Source organism: Arachis stenosperma, chromosome 1 (genome assembly GCF_014773155.1).
Source record: "Arachis stenosperma cultivar V10309 chromosome 1, arast.V10309.gnm1.PFL2, whole genome shotgun sequence".
NCBI lineage: Eukaryota > Viridiplantae > Streptophyta > Magnoliopsida > Fabales > Fabaceae > Arachis > Arachis stenosperma.
In genome coordinates, this window is record NC_080377.1 from 120,121,022 (window position 1) to 120,139,930 (window position 18,909).

General features: G+C 36.8%; 5 protein-coding genes across 6 annotated transcripts; all 5 read left to right on the plus strand.

The window, feature by feature from the left end:
* Positions 1 to 203: 203 nt before the first annotated feature.
* On the plus strand, positions 204 to 3,474 carry LOC130968783 (monogalactosyldiacylglycerol synthase 2, chloroplastic). Its single transcript, XM_057894244.1, has 8 exons — positions 204 to 830; positions 1,336 to 1,508; positions 1,711 to 1,872; positions 1,986 to 2,127; positions 2,223 to 2,447; positions 2,564 to 2,626; positions 2,715 to 2,789; positions 2,887 to 3,474. Exons 1-8 carry the CDS (start codon positions 573 to 575, stop codon positions 3,142 to 3,144), a joined length of 1,356 nt encoding a protein of 451 aa, XP_057750227.1. The 5' UTR covers positions 204 to 572; the 3' UTR covers positions 3,145 to 3,474.
* A 1,833-nt stretch (positions 3,475 to 5,307) lies between these two features.
* LOC130968791 (actin-related protein 2/3 complex subunit 3) lies at positions 5,308 to 8,294 on the plus strand. 2 transcript variants are annotated; one of them, XM_057894256.1, is made up of 4 exons: positions 5,308 to 5,519; positions 5,619 to 5,727; positions 5,825 to 6,094; positions 7,795 to 8,294. In XM_057894256.1, exons 1-4 carry the CDS (start codon positions 5,517 to 5,519, stop codon positions 7,935 to 7,937), a joined length of 525 nt encoding a protein of 174 aa, XP_057750239.1. In that variant the 5' UTR covers positions 5,308 to 5,516; the 3' UTR covers positions 7,938 to 8,294. The 2 variants fall into 2 exon arrangements, with proteins under 2 accessions (XP_057750239.1, XP_057750247.1); XM_057894264.1 differs by having other exon boundaries at positions 7,805 to 8,294.
* A 516-nt stretch (positions 8,295 to 8,810) lies between these two features.
* On the plus strand, positions 8,811 to 10,666 carry LOC130968805 (phosphopantothenoylcysteine decarboxylase subunit VHS3-like). Its single transcript, XM_057894274.1, has 3 exons — positions 8,811 to 9,069; positions 10,003 to 10,061; positions 10,163 to 10,666. Exons 1-3 carry the CDS (start codon positions 8,995 to 8,997, stop codon positions 10,503 to 10,505), a joined length of 477 nt encoding a protein of 158 aa, XP_057750257.1. The 5' UTR covers positions 8,811 to 8,994; the 3' UTR covers positions 10,506 to 10,666.
* Positions 10,667 to 12,099: 1,433 nt separating this feature from the next.
* On the plus strand, positions 12,100 to 12,429 carry LOC130932756 (uncharacterized). Its single transcript, XM_057862169.1, has one exon. It carries the CDS (start codon positions 12,100 to 12,102, stop codon positions 12,427 to 12,429), a length of 330 nt encoding a protein of 109 aa, XP_057718152.1.
* Positions 12,430 to 13,657: 1,228 nt separating this feature from the next.
* Positions 13,658 to 18,040, plus strand: LOC130980907 (ubiquitin C-terminal hydrolase 22-like). Its single transcript, XM_057904553.1, has 3 exons — positions 13,658 to 14,856; positions 15,079 to 15,203; positions 17,118 to 18,040. Exons 1-3 carry the CDS (start codon positions 13,961 to 13,963, stop codon positions 17,888 to 17,890), a joined length of 1,794 nt encoding a protein of 597 aa, XP_057760536.1. The 5' UTR covers positions 13,658 to 13,960; the 3' UTR covers positions 17,891 to 18,040.
* Positions 18,041 to 18,909: the final 869 nt, after the last annotated feature.

Consider the following 18,909-nt stretch of genomic DNA (forward strand, 5'->3'; position numbering starts at 1 on the left):
CCGAATAATTAATATCATAACTTAAATGATCCTATTTACTTGTCTTACAGTACAGGCAGAAGATAGAAAAGGGGGAGAAATGCAAATACATGGAATGAAGAGGGCAAGAGAGCAAAAAAGAAGAGTGTCCATAGAGCGTAAATTATAAATAGAAGCATGATGTAAACAACTCGGCAGAAGCAGTGTTACAATTTTATGACAACGCAAAGAAAGATTCGAATCTTGGTAGCCGAACATTCCATCGAGGAAGAAGAGATCCAACGGTCATGAGGCAGCGAAGTCACAGCAGTGTCGAAAAATGCCAAAGCATAATTCTAGCATCTCAATTTCTCATGACCCATTATTAACGAACGAAAAGGAACGTACCAATTTGCATTTCACCATTACCAACCAATCATTTCTTCCACTCCTTTCTCTCTTCCACTCTTTCCTCCGCCTCTGCTGGCGGGAACGCCCGTTGACCGTTTGGTAACCGTTTTTCCTTCTGCTTCTGCTGCAAAACTTGTTTCTTCTCCAGGAAGAAAAAGGAAACTTTTTTTTTCTCCTCTTTGGTTTGTCTTGTTCTTCCTCTCATGGAGGTTGTGGAAGGGTCGCCGCCCAAGAAGACGTTGGCTGAGAAGGTGTTCGGAAGCAAGAAGAGTTTCAACAATGAGAGTTCTTCGTCCCAACAGGATGCTGATGGAGCTGATGCTGGAATGGAGCTCATGGAGATTGGAGCTGAAAAGACTAAAAATGTCTTGATCCTCATGAGTGACACCGGTGGTGGCCACAGAGCTTCCGCTGAGGCCATCCGTGATGCCTTCCAAATCGAATTCGGTGATGAGTACAGGGTAATTCATGATTCATCCATTGTTACCTTCTATTTTTACTATTTGTTCTAATTGCTTCCTGCCTTTGGTGTTTGATTTGGATCTGATGCTTTTCAATTTTGATGCTTCTGTATGTAACAAATTCTGCAGCTCATTCAAATTTTTTCAAATTCTGCCGCAAAAGATTCTTTTTTTGGCCTTAAATTTGAAAAATTTTGTTTTTTTTTTTAAGAATATATAATTTTTATGGTTGTGGGATATTTTTCTGTGATTCATCATTCATGTGCTTTTGTCTTTCATGTTTGGCTAGCTAGCTAGCTTTGTGGTAACGCAGAATTTGTCGCTACTTGGCTTACTTTTCTTTTCTTCTTGGAGCTTTTTGCCCTCTGGCTTTTGTTTTCAATCTTTTTCTCTTTGGGAAACAAGGATTAGTTTTTTGTATTTGTTGCCTTTTGCTGGTTTTTCTTCTTTTAGTTTGTTACCTAAATCTCTCTATGCTGATAAGGTGGCCTACTCAATTTTGCAGGTATTCATTAAGGATGTTTGGAAGGAATACACAGGGTGGCCATTGAATGATATGGAGGGACAATACAAATTCATGGTTAAGCATGTTCAACTTTGGAATGTTGCTTTTCATAGTACTTCTCCAAGATGGATACACTCTGCATATTTAGCTGCCATTGCCGCCTACTATGCTAGGTACATTCCTCTCCTGAGATTTCCTCATTAGTTTTTGCCATCCAATGACTAACTTCATTTTGTAGTGTTAAATTATTGATTCATTTGCAACATGTTATGTCATCATTATTATCATTTGTAAAATAACTACAATGGTAACAATTAATAAATTCTGTAGCTGTAGAATCTTTCCATTTTTCTAATGCAATATGTGATTTTTTAGGGATGTGGAAGCAGGGCTGATGGAGGTGAAGCCGGCTATTATAATCAGCGTGCATCCATTGATGCAGCATATTCCATTGTGGGTTCTAAAATGGCAAGGCCTGCAGAAGAAAGTTATATTTTCCACTGTCATTACAGACCTTACTACTTGCCATCCTACTTGGTAAGTTAAGTCTATATATTTTTACATTTCATTATGTTAATTCCCCTTGTTCTGAAGTAAAAGTTCATCATTCATCAATTAATGTTTAGGTGCTATGTTTAACATGTTTGTAGGTTTCATCCTTGGGTGAATAGATGCTACTGCCCTTCACAAGAGGTGGCTAAGAAAGCACAACAAGAAGGCCTTAGTGAGGAACAAATCAAAGTTTGTGGCTTGCCCATTAGGCCTTCGTTCGCACGCGCAGTTCTAGTGAAGGTATGCATAAAATGCATTATGCATACTGAAACTCTACTATGAATATAGCTCTTGTTCTCCGTGATGGACCTGGCTTTCTCCTTTTAATTTTATAGGATGAACTAAGGGCAGAATTTGAGATGGATCCCGTCCTGCCTGCAGTTTTGCTGATGGGGGGTGGTGAAGGATTTGGTCCTGTCAAGAAAACTGCAAAGGCCTTGGGAGAATCGCTTTATGACAAAGAAGCTCAGAAGCCAATCGGCCAGATAGTAATCATATGCGGTCGTAACAAGAACCTAGCATCCACCCTTGAAGCTATCGAATGGAAGGTTCCAGTGAAGGTGCCAATTTAACAGGCTTCACTCCTTAAATCTATGGTGTATGAATTGCAAGTACTAGAGATGAGCATAACAGAATAGGACATACTAATCAAACTTTTGTTGTTTGGTTTGTGTAGATTAGAGGATTTGAGAAACAAATGGCAAAATGGATGGGAGCCTGTGATTGCATCATAACAAAAGTAAGTTAAGCCAATTTGCTGACTCAATATTTGCAACTTCACATGTTAATATTTTAGCATAGGCTCATTGGTTCCATGATATTCTCAGGCTGGACCAGGGACAATTTCAGAAGCATTGATCAGAGGGCTTCCCATAATTCTCAATGATTATATCCCTGGACAGGTGAATGATTAAAAGGGTTCTGATCCTTGCCTTTCACTCTTCCTGTCTTTGTCTTCATTCCAATATTGATTAACAGTTTCAATGATAATAAATACAGGAAAAGGGAAATGTGCCCTATGTGGTAGACAATGGAGCTGGTGTCTTCACCAGGAGTTCTAAGGAAACAGCAAAAATCGTGGCAGAGTGGTTCAGCACAAAACAAGATGAACGGAAGAAAATGGCAGAGAATGCATTGAAGTTAGCACAACCAGAGGCAGTCTTTGACATTGTGAGGGACATCCATGAACTAGCTGCGCAAAGGGAGCCGTCAAACTTTCCATACGAATTGACGGCTTCATTTTCTAGCCTAATCTAAAATTTGATTGCTCCTGCAACTTCTCACTAGTCTTTACTTTTTTGGGTTTTTCTTGTCCCCCACTAGAATTGACATGTATAGTTAGCTTTTCAAATTGCATCATTCTTTATCCTAGTGGGTTGGATTTACCATTATGAGCTACAAATTCTGGTAAAAAATCTCTCTTGTTTATAAGAAATGGGTTTAACATTGTACTCTGCACTTCAGTCTAATGGTTTTTGTTCAATTCCCCTTTTCTTTTTCTCCTTGGAATTGTATTTAGCATTTCATAAACCAAGATTTTGCTTTGTAACGAGCCACTTTACTAAGAAATTAAATATTATTTGTCTATGCTTACTTGATTTATCCTTTTAAAAAATCACATATAATTTCGTGTTTTTGAATATCTTGCTGCTTTTAAGCTTGGTAGAAGCAATGTGACAAGAAAAGAAGAAAGAAAAATGTATATGCATTGAAAAGTCAGTGTAATGTGTTCTTATATTGAAGCATTGAATATGATGGGATCCTTCCACATCACGGAAACACAAAAAAAAAGCATCATTCTCATTTAAATGAAACACATTACCAACCTCACACATGAGGGCTATGCCTATGTTAGTTAGTTTCCTGTGGCTGCAGCTGGAGACAGAGTGTTATTAGCTGAAAACATGTGACGCAACTCCAATAACAATCACTGCCACTTGCCATTCTTGGGTAATGCTACTATCATACAAGTAAATGCAATGCTGTTTCAAAATGTGCTCATAGTTGGTCGTGCCTTCTATTGTTAGGTATAAAAAAAAGTTAAAGGGTGTTTTAAAAAATCTCTAAATCCAAATTGAATTCAATAAGATAGAGACACTTCACATGTAACTACCATTCTTATTGTAATTGTATGATAAATCAAACTGATATACCAGGAAAACATTGACAGGTTGCTACTGGTTGTTCATGTGATTAAAGAACTAGATTGCTAGATTTGCATTGACTATAAGATGTACGAAAACTTGGGTCATTTTCAAAATTTTGCATAGTATTTGAATGAACGGCTCTAGGATGATGTCAAGGAAAAATTTTCCCTTTGAATATTGAGCACAAATATGTGGGTACCTCATGAGCCCCAAGTGGTGAATACTATATTAATGTTTTGATAACAACAGAATGTGTATATAATATACTAATATAATATATTCCTAGAACTAAGACTAAGAAAATATATTAATACCTATACGGCCCAAGGCTACATGAACTCCGAGACACTATCAATTTGACGTATCTCTGATATTTGGACAAGGAGGATACACAATATTGATATTAATTAATTCTCAACTACAATTTACAGCAACAAATATAGCAATTGGCTAATCACAATTTACACAAGAAGACTGGTTAATGACAATTAATGTATAAAGAACATCCAACTGAATTTGGTGGCAGGTGGGAGGTGGCAAGTCAAAATCATGATGTGGCTACTGGCTACAAAAGTTGTCATGGGCCTGATGGATTGGACTTTAACATAGGACGTCTGGGCCCATATGTTCACTTCTGTTAACTTAAGTGTTTAATTAACAACCAACTTCGATTGGCCACTTGTCTACTTAAGCAAGCGTCGGAAGTTTAAATTCCGCTTTGTGCATGCAGTAATCTATTGGCCAGTGACACTCTTAACTAGAGCTCAGATCCGTGAAGGATTAGTATTTGACATGTCGGGTCGGAGAATACCGTGAGAAACAAAAAAAGTGTTTAATTAACACCAATAAACTATAATTTAAATGGCATAATCTCTTCTTCTACACCTAAAGATTTCGAATTCAAATACAACCTATTATAACTGATTGAAAAAATATCTTAGCTGTTGATGTAACATATAATAAGTGTGTGAGTGTGTTATGTAATATTTATTTGAATCCCACTAGGGAGCTAATGAAATATTTATATGTACAATAGACTATTTATCTAGTCTAATATGAATTAAAAAATGAATATTTAGAGTAAAATACTACTAATTTCTCAAACACAATACATTGATACTATCTAGAATAACCATTCGGATACCAAATAATAATAAACATTTGAAATCTTACTTAATTGATTCCTAAACTCCTTATACACATTGTAAAAATACTCTATTAACTCCCTATACTTTCTCTATTTAGAATTAGAGTTATCTAATGTATTTGACAAAAAAAAAATAAAAACCTTAAGTGCTTAACTGTTGAAAATTATTTCGACGAAAGAAAACAAAAAATATAAAAAACTAGAGAGATCCATTTCCATTACCGCAAGTTAGTTGCTCGCAATTTTCGTTCTCTTCACGTTCGGTTCATGAATTCACTCTGAGGGGGTAATCTTGATCAGGCGCTGCAATTATTGCTATTACCGTCACATGAGATATGGTACGGGGATTCAATTTTGTTTCTGTAATTACACTTATGCTTATGCAAATTCTTAATTTTAATTAGCAAATTGGAAATGAAGTCTGTGGTTGTTGTTAGGTTTATCACTCTAGTTTTGTGAATGAAGATGAAGTCGATAGCGCTTGTGGTTGCCCTCTACTTCCTCTCAAGAGCCACATCAAGGGACCTGCTCCTGTTTCAGATCAAGGTTTTCACAATTCTTTTCTTTGATTGTGCTATTAAATTGCTGTGATTGTTCAGAATCTGAGATTCATGCTGTTGTTGTTGTTGTGTGTGTGGTGCAGATAGAACTGATATAGTGGATGAAGCCATAACCTTCTTCAGAGCGAATGTATTCTTCAGGAACTTTGATATCAAGAGCCCTGCTGATAAGCTTCTCATATATTTGACATTCTACATCAATGTTGCTCTCAAGAGGCTTGAAGGTTGCAGAACTTTAGCTGAAGGGACAAAAGCTATCATCAATTTGGGACTTGAGAAGGTTCCGGTCCCTGGAGAGTCTGGATTTCCTTTTCCGGGCCTTCTTCCACTTCCTCAATCACATGAGGAAGCAGGTCAATCTCTTGTTTCATCCCTTATATTAATGTGAATGTGTGATAGCTGAGCTGTTTCCTTTACCTTTATGCTCCTATGGCTAGATGTATAAGCGTATATATCGGAACATGTTGATTATGGGTGAAGTCAATTAATTAGTGTGCTGCCTTACTTTTGTGATATATTCTATTCAGTTGCTTGCTGATGATTTGGTAGAATAGAATCTCCACATGTGCTGCCTTACTTCATTTTCAACTCACATGGGGAAATGTGTGTTTGCATATGCTTTAGTGTGTAACATTGTTTACAAAACAACTTGTATCACTGCCTCATCGTTTTGAATCCAGGAATGCCAAGGTGACAATCAACTTGGTAGCTTGGATTTCTAAGTTAGTTCTGGATGGTTTATAATAAAAACGAAAATGGGATCCACTATTATAGCTGAAGTCTTGGGCAAACAAGTATCTGCCATGTATTAAGATTTTTTCCTTATGAGTACGAAAGTAACAATTTGGGAATAACAGAAGAAGTTGCTCCTCCTGCCGCGGGCAGGGTGGTATGCAGTGGTTTCGGTCATGCCAGGGATCAATAGCTGCACCATCAGCTAGTTGTGGCAGCATGGGTACCTGTAAAGGCACAATGGTAGAGAATGGAATATTTTGTTGAATAGTTAGGCTTGAAGGATAATATGCCTAAAGGTCTGTAAACTCCATAACAGAGCTTGGCATATGTACTTTGTCCCTGCTTTTGCATGGCGGCAGGGATTGTACTAGCATCATCATGAGTACAATGCTGTATAAGACTCCTTCCTGGGTTCATATGTTAAATCATAAGTTAATCAGGTTTGTTAGATTCAATGTTCATGTGTGTTGGTGTCAGGGCATTGGGCCTCACCGTTGCAGCCACTAGGACCTTTATAGTCGAGTAGGCATTTCATAACTTGAGAATACTGCATGAGACGTAGTTAACTCAAGGCTGTTATCGTCTGGGTCAGAAAGGCTTGTTTTAAATAGTTCTAAATTTTAATTGAGTTGTGTCTATAATCTGGCTGTTGGAAACCATATTTTGTAGTGGTGCTAAACTGGGAATGGATCCTCTCATTTTTTTTCTCAATTATTTTGTAAAGTGTGATCTCTCACCTTACATTCCTTAAGTGAGTCCAAGAGAAAACATGTGATAGAAGATGTTGAATGGTAAAGATCACACTTTACAAAACAATTGAGGAAAAGAAAACTGAGGGGATCCATTCTCGTGCTATAGTGGTTAAACTTTCGACCGGGAAAAGAAAGAAAGAGAGGGAAGGGGGGAGGGGTGGGTGGGGGGATTTTGCTTTCTAAAATTGGTTATGCGAATACTTCCATTAACTAATAAAATTCCATGACTTAAACTGTAAACTCTTGACTTTTATAACACTATGCATGGTTTATTGTCTCATATATCTTGTATATTTTTAATGATGCCTCTTTCTTGAGAGTTTAATCAAACGGATTTGTGACTATGTGCTAGTATTTTCAAAGAGCTGATCATCTATAATAACTGAACTGAATGCCATGGCTTCTGGGTTTACATTCATTACGATTTTAGTCAGATATTTATGGGTGCAATTGCAATTTCAGGCACCATGCTTATATTGAACTTAAATTGTCTTTAGATAAGTTATTTATAGATCATATTTATATATATCCCTATGTTCCAAGCTTTGTGATTTCTTCGAATGCAGAATTGTTCAGGAATTATTTGAAGCAGATAAGGGAAGAAACAAGTGGGAGGTTATTGAGCGTTGCGTACAGGCCTAATGGCACACCAAATAAATGGTGGTTGGCATTTGCAAAGAGGAAATTTATGAATACAATTATTCCTTGAATGGTTGTGACACAATGGCAGTGCAGGAATCATAGATTCAGCCTTGAAATTAACACTTATAAACACTTTTGATCAATTATATATAATGAATCTTTTGGGGTAATGTTGTATGTTTCGATTTTGAATATATATGCATAGTGATACCTAGTTATAGCATCATTTCCTTGTCACATCTACTTTGCAAAATTGCATCCCCACTATAAAGTCACTGATTGATAATCATAATCAGGCTATGGTCCCAACTTTGCTTGTGCTTGTGGTTGTCGTAATGCTTTACTTTTGTGATGTCTTTTTGTCCATTAAGTAATACAAAACTGTATCAGTTACACTTAACTGGCTTAAGTTTTAATTATTTCAGGTATTTTTCATTTTACATATATACGGTTGCTTACTTGTTATACTCGTTTCACTTTTTTCTTTTTTGGTTTATAACAGTAGCATTTTGTTATATCTATCTGTGAAAACGATTTATATTTGAAACCTGCCTCTAGCTTGAATTTTTTTATTGGGACATTAAAATTGGAAAATTTTTAAATAAAAAATAATTGCATAATAGAAGAGAGTAAAAATAGTGTATTTTGAATTTTTGATTCGGAGAGTAATTCTACTAAATTATTGTTTTTGGTCGCAAAAAGTGGCCGAAGCCCACAGGGTAACTAGATCCAAAGACGACTCGAAAATTTAGAGTTTGTTGGCCCAAAAAAGAAAATAAAAAAAGAAGAAGAAGAAAGAAATCAGCTCTAAAAATTAGTGGATAAAAATAAAAGAAGGTCACAAGTGGAATTTGGGAAAATAGAAAATTGTTAGGGGCACTTCCAGAAGACCAGAACGGGCTTCAGGCTCAAATCTGAATTATCAAAATAATAAAATAATAAAATAGGGTTAGGAGTGGAAGGAAAGAAAAGTTGGGGGGTGAGAATAACAAAAAAGAGGGAATAGGATTGGCGTACACAAAAACCCTAAAACGGTGGAGAAAGAGGGGTTTACTGTAACCAGATTCGGACCGAAACCCATTGACTCTCTGCTTTCTAGCTTCAGCTTCACACTCTTTTTGCCAATGGAGGTTCTTCAGCTTCAGATTCCTTCTCTTCTGGCCCACACTGTCCTCGCTTCTGCCCAATCTCTCGCTCTCGTAATTCATTCCTCTTTCTCTCTCTCTTTAGAATCTTGCACTTTTCAGTCACTTCGAACCTCATTCAATCATTGCTGTTTCTAAGAATTTTTGGTTCTCTGTGTTTTTCATTGTTTCCATGTGATTTGCTTAGTTCAGTAAGGACTACGAAGGAATGGTGGATTTGTTTCCGTGTCTTATCTTGTTTTTAGTACCTATGCTAGAAGTGTTTCCTTTTACAGTTGTGTTTCACTTTCATGTAACTAGATTGGATTTAACTGGAACTGCTTACCTGTTCCCACTTTTAGCTACCGGGTTTTGAGTTTTGACCAATTCATGATGTGTTTTGGTGCTTGCTGTAAGTCATGACTAAATATGCTATTAGATTTAGATAGATGCGTTGCTTTTAGTTTATACAAATTGTTATTGGCATATTCAGATGTTGCATTTCACTCGTATGTGCATGCCTGTTGTTGCATTTTCGGCCTCTAGGCTGTAAAATTTGATGTAGTTTGGGCTTTTCATGCATGAGGGAAATACACAACGCATCAATTGGAAAGAACAATTTTCCACTTATTCCTTTTGCTTTTCCCGTCCCTATAGGGTTAAGAGTTTAAAGTTTATATATCAAATATGACCTTAGCAGATGCAAAGTATTCTATTAGTTTCTTTGTATATTGTATACTAAAGTGGATCTGTCTGTCCAAAGTCCCATTGTGAATATTACAGAGAGAACGGATGACAAACAATTTCTTCTTGGATATGAACAATTCTTAAAACTGCATTAGTAGATTTAAGTTTGTGACATAGAATTTCATCCACATATGCATGCCATAGCTTCAGTTTATCTTAGAAGTGTTTGTTGAGTATGAACTATAATATACTTGTTATAATCTGTTGCATTGAATTCAGTAAACATCTTTTGTTTTCCTTCTGTCTGATTTTTCCCCTCAGATTGGATATCTGCTGAGTCGTGTCAGTGATTCGGCATCTTCAAATTTGACTGATGCAAGGTAAGCATAAATTCATGTTGACATTGAAGATACGGCAGTTGTTTTGATATAATAATGTTTAATTTAATTAAATATTTTGACATATATTAAATCTTGGTCAGGTTTCCTTTAGAAGACCTTCGTGGGAGGAAACATGCTTTCCTAGAAAACAAGAATAGTGAAACAGATGATGATGAGGATGATGACGATGACGACGATGAGGATGCACATGATGAGGATGATGATGGAGAAGAGGAATATTCAGGTGATGAAGGTGACGAGGAAGGGGGTGATCCTGAAGATGATCCTGAGGCTAATGGTGCTGGAGGCAGCGATGATGGGGAGGATGATGATGACGATGATGGGGATGAGGAAGATGATGATGATGAGGGGGAAGATGAGGAAGAAGAGGAGGAGGAAGATGAAGAGGAGACTCCACAGCCACCATCTAAGAAGAGAAAGTGAATTCAGAATTGTATTAGTAGGAAATTGTATCCCGGGGAATGGATTTGAGTCGAGTTTAGTGATTAGGACAGAAATTAGTAACCTTGTTGAGTAAACCTATCTTGCTTTATTAAAATGTGAACGATTATTATTGTTATATTAATATTTCTCATTGGTTCTAATCTGCTTCTCGTTTTTTGTTCTTAGCGATTCTAATATGAATAATTTGCTTGCATTCCACGTGATTTCGCGTGCGCTTTTGAATATCTCTCGTCTGAATCTTGGTAGGTAGATTCCGAAGAGCTTAGTGAGATTCAAGATGCTTTCTTATTTGGTTCCAAATATGCATTTTCCACCAATTCTGAAAAGAAAAAAAGGCAGGGTTCCGAATAAATCCCAATTGGAGTATTAAAATTGGGGTTTAGAGATTGTCACGATAGCGATAATACGGAATAGTGGCCAAATCTAATTTAAGGTCGCCGAGCTTTCTCTTCAAATTTTCTAATATTATGACTCTGCTTTTTTCATGTGCTTCTCTTTACATCTTTCATTTCTTCCTTCTCATGATTTTGGTATCCATACATATTTTAATGGTTTAATTATTCTATTTGTTTCTATAGTTTTATCAAATTGTAATTAGGTTCTTACACTTTTATTTTTTTTTTTAATTAGGTATCTACAGTATTCTTAATTTTGTAATCAAGTCATTTTCATATAAAAGATGTTATAATGAAATATTTTTCTTAAAAAACATGTGGTTAATAATCTAATTAAGTTTTTAATTGTAGATACTTTTAACAAAAAAAAAAAACTTCTGTTAATTCTAACATTTTTTACACTAACAATGATCTTATTATAAAATTAAAAAATAATTGTGTAGAGATTTAATAAAAAAATATAAAGATCTAATTACAAATTTGGTAAAATTATAAGACCAAGGTAGTAATTAAATCTATTTTAATCTAACAATAGCATCAGAGCAATCTTGATATGGATAAAATTAGAGAACGCAGGGATGAGCTTCTTCATTCCCGAAACAACTAAGCTTTGATACAACAATTATGTTTAGTCCTTTTTGAGATATGGGAAATTTTACTAATCAATCAGCGATTACGGTATAACTAGGTTATCAGTTAGTCTTATATTATTTTTCTTCTAATGTATGTTAATTTAGTTCCCCAAATCAAGTGGCCTGATCTTAGATATCATAACATCATTCATAAAAAGATAGATTACTTTAGGATAAATTTACGTGATGTAAAACCAGATGATATTGCTTCGTTTACCATAAATAAATAAATGGAACAAAATCATAGTGTTTGCACGTGTCATCATGTGCCACACATGCATGATTTCTTTCATAGCACAAAGTACTTCGTCATGAAAGGTGACGGTTTGCACAAAGCTGAAATCCTTCACTACATAACTACATGCATGTGATTAATTCAACCAAGTAACGTTATGGGGCGCAGATAATTAATAATTTAATCCCTAATAACGGTAATTTGGATGGATTAATTACCCCTACGTTACCAAACTTCTCTTAAGTAAACTCATCAATTAATTATATATATATATATAGTTAGCCAGAAACTTGCACAAATTCTCAATCGCAATGGCTTTGAGTTTGACGAGAATGGTGGCAGTTGGAGCTGCATGCATGTTGATTTGGGCTCAGATTGGGCTTTCACATGTGGGCCTGGGCCAAGCAGATCCCGGAAAGTGCCTCCAAGCATTCTACAACACACCAGAGTGTGTGTCTGCAGTCACAGAGGCACTGTTTCAGTTCCAAAGAAGCAGCAATTTAACACAAGCATGCTGCAATGCTGTCACAACGCTTTCCGATGATTGCTGGTCGTTCGTGTTTCTGGGATTTCCTTCAATTCCCTATCTCAAATTTCTTAAAGGCATTTGTGACTTTCAAAAGGGCAATGCTAAAACCTGAAGCATGATTATCATTCATCATTCATGACCATTATAAGTTACATATATTTATGTTAGATGGGTATGTATGTGACAAATACCAATCTCTAAGTTGGGATTAAAATATTAATCAAGCTTAACATACAAATACCAATCTCTAAGTTGGGATTCAAATATTAATCAAGCTTATATTATGAATGCTGGAACAGAAAAGATATTGTTGTAATGCTTGTTTGATTTTCATATCCCACTTTCATCTTTATGTTTTCCAAATCTTTTAGCTTGTTAATGGATTAATAATCCTTTTTAAAATGGAGATCTTTATTTTCTTCTGTTTTTTTTTTATCACTAAACTTTTTTATATGAGAGGATAAAACAGTAGAGAAAAAGAAAAAAAAATTAGCTGTAGGTTACGTTTTATTTGTTATTTAATGTAGTGATTTTACTAATCAATGCATATAAAAATATTTTTGAAGTGAAGGGAAAAATTGAGATTTTTCGTTATAATTGAAAATTAAAAGCACTTCTTTACATGCACTTGTAAAGTACGAGAACTTTATTTTATATTTAGTGAATAAAAAAAATTGTGTAATCATATTTTAAAAATTAAGAGTGTTTCTAAAAGTTATTTTTTAAAATTAATTTATATTTTTTCTTAACTTAACAAATTTAATATAATTTTATATATTTAATACATTTATATTTATTAAAGATCTAGAGTTATTTTAATTTTTTTTAAATTATCAATTAAAATTTTTTAATTTATGTTTCAACTATGCTAGATAGATATTAAATCTATCACTAATATAAAATATATATTGAAATATAAAATATATATTAAAAATGAGTTAAACAATACATATCTTTCATAACAACTAATTTTAACATACACATAATATTAAGATTTGAGAAAATTTTGGCAACCAATATTACACGACTAATCTTACAGCCAACATTAAACATAAGAGAAAAAAAATTAAAACTAAAAAAAAAACATCCAAAATTCAAATTCAAAAAATAATTATGTGTGGTGGATTTTATATTATACTTGTTTGATAAATATTGACTGAAATTGATTGTTAATATTACTTTTAAAATTTTTATTTTGATTTATTAAACTTAACCAAATGGTTTAATAAAACATAACTGATATGTTTTTTAAAAAGTCCAAAATTTTTTGGAATTTTTTCCCCTCACATTTAATAGTGGAACTCGGCCCTTTATTTGGGCCGAAAGAAAGAGGAGTAAGAGAGTGAGTAAGTGAGAAAGAAAATGTAGAGAAGAGGAAAGAAGAGGAGGTCAGAGTGTAGAGCCACTCCCACAGTCCCACAACACACAATTCAGAATTCACAAAGACACAGCCATCCGCAATAGTAGGCAATAAATAGAAACGAAACACATAACCAAACAGAAGAAGAATAACAGAAACGAATCATTCATCAAACTCAATGCGCCCTCACTCCCATTCTTCCAATCTCAGCCGTCCATGATCCTTACGCCCTCCAATCCTAGGGTTACCACCAGCCGCCACATTTTCACCCTCCTCCACCGCCATGTCCTCCAAGATCAACACCCAGATCGTCCCCCACCCCTGTCCCCACCTCGCCGAGTTCCGCCGCACCTCCTCCAAGCCCTTCCGCGCTCTCCATGCCTGTCTCCGGATCAAGCCTCCCGGCGGCCGCGCCGCCCTACGTCGCGATCCCGACGAGGTCCCCAGCTGCGCCGCCTGCGGCCTCTCCGCTCCCTCCCGCCTCTACTCCTGCATGACTTGCGCCGCCGTCTCCTGCCATTCCCCTGCCGCTGGCTCCTCCTCCCACGCTGCAGCTCACGCCGCCTCCATGCCGCACGGCCACCAGATCGCCGTCGACGTAGACCGCGCTGAGCTCTTCTGCTGCGCGTGTCGCGACCAGGTCTACGATCGCGACTTTGACGCCGCCGTCGTGATCGCGCAGACCGCCGCTTCCACCCTCGGCGGAGCTGGATCACCGGCAATCCCGCCTCCCCAGCCTGAGAATCTCCGGAAGCGACGCAGGGTTGATTACCGGCCCTGGGCGCCGGATCTGCGCGAGAGAGCTACGATCGCGACCTGCTCCGGCCCGATCGCTGGTGCCGGCGATAATTCCTCGCCGGATTTGCCGTGGGGACTGCGCGGGTTGAACAATCTCGGGAACACGTGCTTCATGAACTCGGTGCTGCAGGCGCTGCTTCATACGCCGCCCTTGAGGAACTACTTCTTGAGCGATCGGCACAACCGGTATTTTTGTCAGAGGAAGAGCAATGCCGGTGACGGTGTTGGAAGCAATGGGCCGAAGAGACGCGGAGGCAACAGTGGTGGCTCTAACGGGACCAATAATGCGCGAGTATGCTTGGCTTGTGACATGGATGCTATGTTCTCAGCTGCGTTTTCGGGAGATCGTGTTCCTTATAGCCCCGCAAAATTCTTATACAGGTGCTTATAGAGCCATGGTTTTGCATTCTGTACTGTATGTAGGGTTTGTTTACTCCTCTATGTAGTTTTTGTTTTGTTTCTATGTTTGTAGATTGATTGATGTTGTTGTTGTGTTGTTTCTATATTTATATATGTATAAATCTGGTGGGGTTCTGTTTTGATAAGGTCACTCTAATATAGAAAGTTTACTTATCAGTTTGATTTGTTCTTGTTATCTTTCAGTTGGTGGCAGCATGCAGCTAACCTTGCCAGTTATGAACAACAAGATGCGCATGAGTTCTTCATTTCCATGCTTGATGGGATCCATGAAAAGGTGGAGAAGGATCGTCGCAAGCTGGATAGTGAAGGTCATAAGTTTTTCATTTTTCACGTGATGGGATCCATGATGTTTTTCTTTGTCAGTGATCATATCTAGTACAGATGATTAGCATGAAATGCCTTACAAAACATGTGGCATGAGCATTCTCTTTCTGTTAAATTCAGAAATAAAAATTTGTAGATGATAAAAAGAGTTCCATGTCATTTCGTAGTAACTTTGAATGATCTTTGTTTGTACGGAAGTTAGTTATCGATCATGTGGCGTAACCGATGGACAAGTTTTATTTGCACAAATATCATTGCATTCTTTTGGGAGGAAAGAGGCCGCTAGGTTTGACTTTTATGGCATGAAAGAAATTTCTTGCATGATGACACTTCAATTTCGGTGCTTTTTGTGTAAACAAACAATCCGAAAATCAAAGTGAAATTGAAAATTTTAAGGGTGGTTGAAATTTCTTTACTCGTTTTTGAGTTCACTGCTAAAATTAGGAAAGTGGCTTCTTCTGGTTTATACAATTAATTATTTTTCTTCATAAAACTGAATCTTCTTTTTTCCTTAAATAGCAATGGCTTGTAGCTGTTGTCTAACTCTTGTTGAAGTTGGTACCATTCTTTAGGGTTTTGTATTGTTTTATTTTTATAGATCTTCTGTATTATGTTTATTCAGTGCATTCATGTCCCTGTCATAGTCTTTAGAAAACCAGGATATTGATTGTTGCAATGCTTCTCATTTTGTATCTTTGATTATGGTGTTATTACCATGTTGAGAAGATTTCACCAGTGATCAAATTCTATTACTTACTAAATAATATAATATTTATGAGAGGATTTGATAACTTTGGACACTAGGAGGCTTGTCTCTGGTATTCTGAAGTAGCATTGGATTGTCAAGAACACAAATCCCTTAGATGTTATAAGAGACTAATCTGTTACCAATTTCAACAGCTGACAAATTGATGAATTAGCTCAGCTTAATCATAGTTACAACTTACAACCATGCTGATTGTGGAAGATGATCAATAGGGCGCATTGTCTTGATTTCAGTTTTCCTTCTTGCATTAAAAATTGTTCAAATAAGATAACAGAGTTACTGCAATATTTAACTGCAGGGGAGGGTTTAGGTCTCTTGCTTATTGCATTAGGAGTTGACAATTGCTCAAACAATTAGGGCTTATTCTCTCAACCACAATCTTCTGGTGTGATGGTGTTAGCTGCTATACTCCAGTGTGTCCCAGTAAGTCAATTTTGCCTTAGCCTCTTCAATAATCATATAGGAGATTCCAGATCAAGTGATGTTAATATTAACTCCACCTTTTTCCATGTTTAGGTTCTAATTAAACAAGGCATGCTCTGTCAGGGAGACAAGGTTGCATTAGTTTTCGGGCAATGATCAATGTGTTAGAATCCTGTGAGTTTTCCTGCAGTTATGCCTCCTTGGCTTTCATGCAAGTTATGTGTCCTTATGTGTCCTTCTTTTGGTTAATGAGGAGCATTTAAGTTTAGTTGTTTATGGCGTAGTATACAACCAGTTATCAGCTATCTGTTTAGGAAGCACGGTATTGTGGAGTGTGGACTCTGACCTGTGCATCTTGGTGAGAGCCTAGGAAATAATCTATTTAAAAAGGATAGTCTGATGCACAAGCATCTCACCTGAAGGGTGAAAATTAGGCAGCGTAACCTGATAAATGCACGAGTGGTTGATTCCACGGTTTAAACTCATTCTTCTCACTTTAGCATCTCAGCTTTAAGATTGGGGTGAGCTTGGTTTCTGACTTCTAATTATTTAACTTAGAAGGAATTACAATATTACCTTATTTATGTGCTGAAAAAAGTTAATGAAATTGCTGAAATGTGAAAAAAAATATTTTCAACGCTAGATTTGCTCATAAACGAATCACTTTAAGGTAACATTTTGTGTGACCTCAATTTCATTGATGGTGCAGGCAGTGGTGACTGTTGTATTGCTCATAGGGTATTCTCTGGTATCCTGCGATCAGATGTTATGTGTATGGCCTGTGGTTTCACATCCACAACTTATGATCCTTGCATAGACATCTCACTGGACTTGGAACCAAATCAAGTAGGTTCTACCAAGAAGGCCGCAGCAACATCCAATCATTCTTGCAATGGTGAGTCTGATTTAATGAGTTCTAGCCAAAACTGTGGGACATCTACCCTAGTGGGTTGCTTGGAGAGATTTACAAGAGCAGAGAGATTGGGGTCGGACCAAAAATTTTTTTGTCAGCAGTGTCAAGTCAGGCAGGAAACTCTCAAGCAAATGTCCATAAGGAAGCTTCCCCTTGTTTCTTGCTTCCATATAAAGAGATTTGAGCATTCTTCAACAAGAAAGATGTCGAGAAAGGTGGACCGCTATCTCCAGTTCCCCTTCTCACTGGACATGGCACCTTATCTTTCATCGTCAATCCTAAGGAGTCGGTTTGGGAACAGAATCTTTCCTTTTGACGGAGACGAGCCCGATGCTCCGAATGACATGTCTTCGGAGTTTGAATTGTTTGCTGTCGTCACTCACTCTGGCAAGCTAGATGCTGGCCATTATGTAACTTACCTGCGATTAAGCAATCAGTGGTACAAGTGCGACGATGCTTGGATTACTCGAGTTGATGAGAACATTGTGAGGGCGGCCCAGGGTTACATGATGTTCTATGTACAGAAGATGCTTTACTACAAGGCAACAGATAAACAGGTTGCCTTGTGATTTTCACAGGAGATGGGTCAGAGTCATTGGAATTCGTTGGTTTATACCAGTTTTATCACCAACATATACCGTGGTTCCATCTATACATGAGGAAACCAAAAAAAAAAAAAAAGAAAGAAAGGAACCCAATTTTTCTTCCCTTCATATCTAGCAATCTGTATGATTTCTAAAGGAGTTGAGAGTTAATTTATACTTTCAAGTTGGATCAAGAAAAGAGCCAGAGTTTTTGAGGCACTCCAACTTTTTGGAAAATTGAGGGTATGGATTAACCAAGTTGTTTCTTGTTCTTTCTTTTCTATCTTTTGTTCACCCCGTTCAGCTCTATATATTATTTGCGGGTTCCATTATTCCCCAATGATTAGTTGAAAATCATTTCCTGGTATTTTTTTCATGGCAACAAGTTCTTTAATCATAAGTTCCCAACTTTAGAAGCAGATGAAGTATTTGATCAATGGGAGAGGCTTAGACGTGGAGGTATCCTTCGGGATAATTTATTCATACATGGATATTTGTCTGTTAGAGATAATTAGTTCACCTTCGTAAATCTTGTTAACTATAATTTCCCAACTCCCAAATACGCATACAGAATCACCAAGTGACGAGGAGTCGAGGACCACAAGATAACAATAACAAGCATAACGGGTCTGCTCCTAATTAATACTCTTGCTATCTTAAGAGTGTGCTATGGTCCCCAAGTGTATTTTTTTCGGTAAAAGCATTCCATCACATAAGGAAGAGTGGAACTGTGGAAGACATTGGCAAAATTATTGAATATATCAAATGTTGGACTACATGACAAATATACTAGATCTCCTCAGGACATCTTAAATTCTTAATTTCGGCCTCATTGCTCTCTGATGAATTGCTTTCTTTAATTTAGATTTCTTTGCTGATCCGTTCAATTTTACTTATTTTTACAGCTCTAGGCAATTTATTTTCGTAGAATTAGTGAATTACCAACAAGTGTCTCTATTAAAAATTGATAGAGATCTTGCTTGAGAGAGAGTATTAGAGATATA